This window comes from Prosopis cineraria, unplaced genomic scaffold (assembly GCF_029017545.1).
Source record: "Prosopis cineraria cultivar Desert tree isolate PC_DT_omini unplaced genomic scaffold, ASM2901754v1 PC2, whole genome shotgun sequence".
In the NCBI taxonomy this organism is placed as follows: domain Eukaryota; kingdom Viridiplantae; phylum Streptophyta; class Magnoliopsida; order Fabales; family Fabaceae; genus Prosopis; species Prosopis cineraria.
The window spans coordinates 37649856-37656019 of NW_026555333.1; the positions used below are offsets into that span (position 1 = coordinate 37649856).

The 6164-nt window shown below is 34.9% G+C and overlaps 1 protein-coding gene across 2 annotated transcripts; it reads right to left on the reverse strand.

Annotated features, from left to right (window-relative positions):
- Window positions 1-1290: 1290 nt before the first annotated feature.
- Window positions 1291-5615, reverse strand: LOC129301802 (uncharacterized). Of its 2 annotated transcripts, none has more exons than XM_054940405.1 (6): window positions 5306-5615; window positions 4627-5213; window positions 3904-4093; window positions 3735-3799; window positions 3017-3227; window positions 1291-1808 (listed from the first exon to the last, which is right to left on the reverse strand). In XM_054940405.1, the coding sequence occupies exons 1-6, from the start codon at window positions 5411-5413 to the stop codon at window positions 1542-1544; spliced, it is 1428 nt and encodes a 475-aa protein (XP_054796380.1). In that variant the 5' UTR covers window positions 5414-5615; the 3' UTR covers window positions 1291-1541. The 2 variants fall into 2 exon arrangements, with proteins under 2 accessions (XP_054796380.1, XP_054796381.1); XM_054940406.1 differs by lacking the exon at window positions 1291-1808 and adding an exon at window positions 1827-2095.
- Window positions 5616-6164: the final 549 nt, after the last annotated feature.

Here is a 6164-nt window from a genome sequence, read left to right on the forward strand (position 1 = left end):
TAAAATACCAAAAATTTCAGCAATGCCAACTAGAACATGGTCCAAAATGTAACACTTCTTTAATATTATTAGTTAACTAATTTTGACTTATTAACATGAAATCTTAAACCCAATAAACTTTATCCTAGACCCTTAAATTAGTCAGTTTAGAGAGATCAAGCATAAATAAAAACTTATTTGTGTAGATTTATAGATTGAACAAGTTTTCTTAATTACATCCAGACACCCGTAAAAACAATCTTGTTTGAGGATGTTAGTTGAATATTAAATGTGAATATCTCTCCAACTTTAACTCATCATGTTATAAAAAACTAATATCTTTTGTTAGACCTAAGTCCAATTAGTTACTGATAATTAAGATTGGTTAGGATTCCATTGGGATATTTGTTAATAATTCTTGTTCATAAGCTGATGTACAATTTCTTTCTTTTCTTTATTTTTCTTCTTCTTCTTTTTTTTATTTTATTTTTTTGATAGGACGGATAAAATCTGGCTGTACAATTTCTTTCCTTCAATTATGATAGAAAATTTAATCAACTTCAATTCCAATTGCATGTGCGGAGAAAACTACCACGAGAGAACTTCACACTCGTACAATCTAACTTGATTCAATTCAAATTACTTAAAATTTAATGCAACTTCAAAAAATTCAATTGATATTAAAACGTTTTTTTTAATGTAAATTATTATTTCAAGGGGAAAAAACGCAATGAAAAACTTTGAAATTTTCACTATTCAAATGAATTTTGGAATCTCTGTTGTACAGCGCCTTCAGTTTAACAATTAAAGAGATCGCTCAATTAAACGTATTGGCCCATTTGTAGTACTCTCCAATTTATTATACCATTTTAAATAACTTACCTACAAGAATGAGTTGAGCAAATTACCTAATAGTCCTCCTGTGTACTCAAAAAGAAAATATCACCTAATGGTCAAGCATCCAATCATAAAATCATTTTTTAGAAAAATAAATAAAGTTATTTCCACTCCAAAAAAATAATAATAATAAGTTAGAAAATTGAGAAAATTATTCTGCCCTCTCAGCTTGATTGGACATGTAAAGAATACCTTTCAAAGGATGATGACAAAGAGGGTACTTAAAGATTTAACAAATTCTGAAACTTAGTTCTCTTCTTCCATGTCAGGACCAAAATGTTCACAGTGATGTCATCCTCTTTGATGCTCTATATCATCATCTTTTCCAAGCAAATTCAATCTTTTCTTAGGTGTAAATTTCATATAGATAAACATATCTGTGTTTAGAGTTCACATTCAATATGGCAAGTGAAGTGAGATCAACATCCAAGAACTAGACTACACATGATAATATCAACCAGAATCTGTCTACAGTCAAAAGGAACAAAGAACATTTGATTTTAATAAATAGTGATAAATGAGAGGATGAGTGTAACGACACATAATGTTCTTCTCTATTAAGTTCTCTCCTATTTCATGATTTTATAAATGTAAAGGTACTGTAATATTTCTAATTCACTGTATTTTTTTTTTAACAAAACAATTTAGAGGATTTTGAGCTTACACTATGGATGATCAATCTTGGGAGGCGTGAGAGTACAGGGAGGAGATTGTGACGGGAAGGAAGTTGATTCTTTGAGAAATGCCATTTGCTTGTCATTGGCATAGCACATCACAGACTCTGAACAAACTTCCATGGCTGATGGAGGTAGCGATGGTATGAAGTCTTGCAGTTTTGCGTACTCAGAAATAAGGTGAAACATGTAATCATAAACTCTATCCATGTTCAGAGTTTCCATTAGTTGTTGCCCTCTTTTGCCTATAGCTTCAGCCTGTAGCAATACAAGATGAACCAAACTAATTGGTATTATTAAGGAAAAACAAAGTTAAGTGTTGAGAAAAGTTTTAAAATCTAATAACAAAGCCAAGTCTTGAAGGCAACAGTTTGCTGATTCACAGGACAAGTCAATTATGTGTCAAAAAGAAGTGCTTTTCTGGAAGCAACTAGTTGACCGGGTCAGTGAACCAATTGACCAGATAGATAAAATGAAGAAAAGAGCACATTTGGTTCTCTGAGCAGGTAGGTGGCCAGAGTCCCTCCACTGAACAAACATGTTCCCTGTTAACCAGTTGACTGGTTAGAGTCAGTTAGATGTATCAGAAACACAACTCGTTTGTCTGCTAAAGGAGACTTTTAAGTCTAAAGTTTGTATCCTCTCATGAAGGGACATTATTCTTCAGATTATGTCTATAAAATCCAGTGTCTGTACACAAAATTGGAACCAAAAATTCGTTTCTACCCTCTCTAACTTTTCTCTGATGCAAGGCAACATTCTAGAATAGAGGGATCTATCAATTGCTCATTGTACCTCTATAAGGCTGTTTCGATAATTCCAAGAAGCAAATTTGTCATTACATTGTAGCATTTAGGGGGAATAAATATTGCTTTAAGAACAGTGTAATTTGCACAAGTTTAAAAGGATTCTTTCTTTGCTTGTTTACTTGATTGAATACACTCTATCTCTATACATCTTCTCAACATTAATATGAAGCAGAATACTAGAGAGAACAAAAATATAGGTTTTAGGTTTGATCTAAAATGGGATAGCATATGTAAATGTGTGTGTGTGTGTATATATTTTTTGAATTAGAGGGGAAGACACTAATGGTCTAAGGTTACAAGCTAGATTGAACCCACAACCTCTCACTTATAGGAGAGTTTGCATTCCACTAGGCAACAACGCCATTGGCTATGTATATGTACATGTATACATTGCTCCACACCATGGAACAAGTATTCCTAATGAAATCAGGAAGCACCAATTTATCCGCAGTATCATAGCTTCCCAAAAACAGTACTAATACTTTAACAACACGTAGCTCATATTCTCCCTAATCTTAATATCTTGAGACTATCAAGACAACTTTGCACCTTGCCCTTATTATTATATCCATGAGTTGAAGAAAAGGCATAGCATTTATATCGGTCATGAGGGATAAAACAAAGTGATAAGACCATATCTAAGAAGTATAAAAGTACCTCAGCTGGGTGACCATTACCCCAGTCAACAGCACGCTTTATAGATGGACATAAATCAAAAGCATCAATCAGCCAGAAGTTGTTCTGTGGAATAAGACCACGGCTGAAAAAATCTTGATACTGTGGTGATATCATTAGTGCAACAGAACCACACGCAAGAATATATTTCAGGCTCACTGACCATGCATATCCTTCAGCATAGATCTTGTACCTGAAAGTGATAATTTATTTAAGGGAAGGAGAAGAAATGAAGGATGGGGCAAAGACAAGAAGATCAGTAAAAAAACATCCTGTTTAGAGAAAATGTGAATTTGGAGATTAAAACTACGATATTGAGTGCATCAGAATTCACTCTACTTTGGTTTGTCCTCAAATCAGTTTGTCCCTTGTGGTTTCAAGAGTTTTATTCAGACTAGTTGTAGTCTGTTCTGCTACTAAGGTATTTTTGGCCTTGATTATAAGAGAAATGAATATGTGAGTGATTGTAAAATAACGAACAATTTCATTGTTGAAAGCATGTTTCACTCTTTCCTTTATCAGTTTCATTTATTGAGATTTGTGTAAATTTCAAAGTTGAAACACTCCACTTAATTCCAACAGTAGCCTCTTAACATTATGAAAACATTCAAGATATAAAAGTGAAATGGAAATTTTAATAATGCAGATGGCATGCACATTTATCCTACTTGTGCGATAACATCACAATAAGCACACTTACTTATGATTACACTGATTTGAAAGTTTTGACTCCTTAAAACCAGTTTTAGCTTGTTCACCCCAATCCTGTAACAATTATCAAAATACATCAGACAGCAAACTTTGATATAAAGCATACTTATATGGTAAAATGTTTAACAACCGATTTTGGATGGTAAGTTTAACACAACCTGACGTAAAATTTGAGCTCCCCACATCACAGTATCATTACATTCTAGTAATGCCATACGAATAGGCGAGCCAACATCTGGGTTTCCTTTCCAATATGCAAATGGCTGCTTCTTATCCCAAGGAACAGTTTTGGAACCTCTCTTGATATCTGGGAACTCCTCATGCCATGGTCGGATGTTTATCTCCGACCTGAAAATCAAATACATAACATAAGGACTAGACATGCCAATGAAATTTCTAAGATTCTCTCTGGCACTTCACTTGACATCAAACTGCTCTCAGGCTTTCACTATTTTTCTCTCTTGATTCTACTTTTTCATTAAGATATGAGACATCAGCAAACGCATTGATCAAAACTCAGCAGTTGACTAAAACAAGAACAAATGAATAAGACATCAAAGTGATTTTTTCCATTCAAATAAACCATAACTTGTCCAAACTACAAATCAAGGGATACATATCAAGCCTCTAAAGCCAGAGGACCCATGATGAAACTTTATTTTTAACAAGTCACAAAATAATTGAGAAAAATAAACATTTGATATTTATAAATTATGGCTTTGATGCTTGAATATAGTCACCCAAAATTTATAACTCTCTAGGCATAAATCTCCCAGTTGGATTAATTTGTGAAACTAAACTTTCTCTTTTTGTTAAAATAACTGACATGATGGATGTTATAATTTTAACAAAACTAGACAAAAAAGCCAAGAAAGCCTTACCAACCCCAGAAAGACCAATCAGGGAAAGGGATGTCAAAGTGCTCATCGGTTGTGCAATATCGAAAAAGAGGCAAAGGCATTGACTGGTGTTCTGTCCAATTAATAGTAGGCTTATCCATACAATCAAACATTATATCTACATCAGGTACCATCCCAGGATACCTCCTAAGAAGCTGTAAGAATCCCCAAATAGTGAACATTGCTCTACTCTGTACACAAGCATAGTACAAATCCACATACAATTTGCCCCCAACAACGAGGAGCCGAAAAGCAGCATAGTTCTGGGCTTCCAACAAATGAGCCTTTGATATCTTAGAAGCAGCCCAAGGCTGAAGATCACGATAGATCGACCTGAAGAACTCAGGGCACATGGTCCGGTTCGACCCAGAGGACGCCGGGAAACGACGCCTTTCCTGCACGGTGTCGCCGGTTCTGTAACGACAAGTGAGGTAAGAACATTGTATGATTTTGTATGCACGAGCATGGCGGGTTTCTTCATCGAACGACTTGGGTGGGAATTGATGCCAAGGCGTTGGTTCCAAGTTGTGACCCACTACGGTTTTGGTCTGGGAGACGAAGTTGTCCACCTAATCGAATCAAAAAAAGGATCAGAAACAAAAAGAGAAAGAAACCCAAAGGATCAAAATACAGAAAGAGAGTAAATCTGAGGCAAGTCCACCTTGTAGAGGAGGAGGACAGTGAGAGATAAGATACACAAAGAGACAACGGCGGGGAGGAGAAAAGAAGGTTGTCGAGGAGAAGACTTGTAATTAAGAGGAGGTCCCATGGTAGAAAAAAAACAAAAAAGAGGAATGAGGAAGATGACGAAGAAGCGTCTAAGGACATGATTATGGGATCAGAGTAAAGAAGAAGAAGAGGAAGAATATCATGATGAGGACGTGTGATTGTTTGTGAATTGTGAAATCTTATTTTGGGCAAGAAGAGAGACTGAGGAGGGAGACAATGAGGTGGGAGAAGAACACGTGGTTGAGCTGTGTGAGTGTGACGAAGACTCGCGTCCTCTTTGACACTTTTTGTTCGGTGGTCGAAAGCTGTCGTCGCTATCGCTGCGCTGAACGCGGGTATTTGCTTCTCGCAAAAATTACATCTAAATACCCAAATTTTATGAGATTTAAAACAAATAATATTTTTGCACCAATTTTCTATAACGAGAAATGGAGGCTTGCGAATTCAAAAAAGCAAAAAACAAAAAAAAAAAAAACTAACAAACAAACAAACAGAAATGGAGGCATGAAGAATTTACCAATTAACTTCAGACTAATGGCAGGTTAATTTGGTGTCAACGGCAATACCCAAAGAAAGGATTAAAACTATTCGATTTTGATCCACTTTCACTCGAAAGATGGAAAAACAAGTTTTTTTATTTAAAAAAAAAAAGTTGTGTGAGTTAAATCCTAATCTCATGATAGTAACTAAAAAGTCTTCATGTTAGAAATGAGATTTAATCTCATGATCTTACAAGTTATAGATCAAATTCTTACTAATTAAATCAATTTTTAACAGAAAATTTAAGTTTT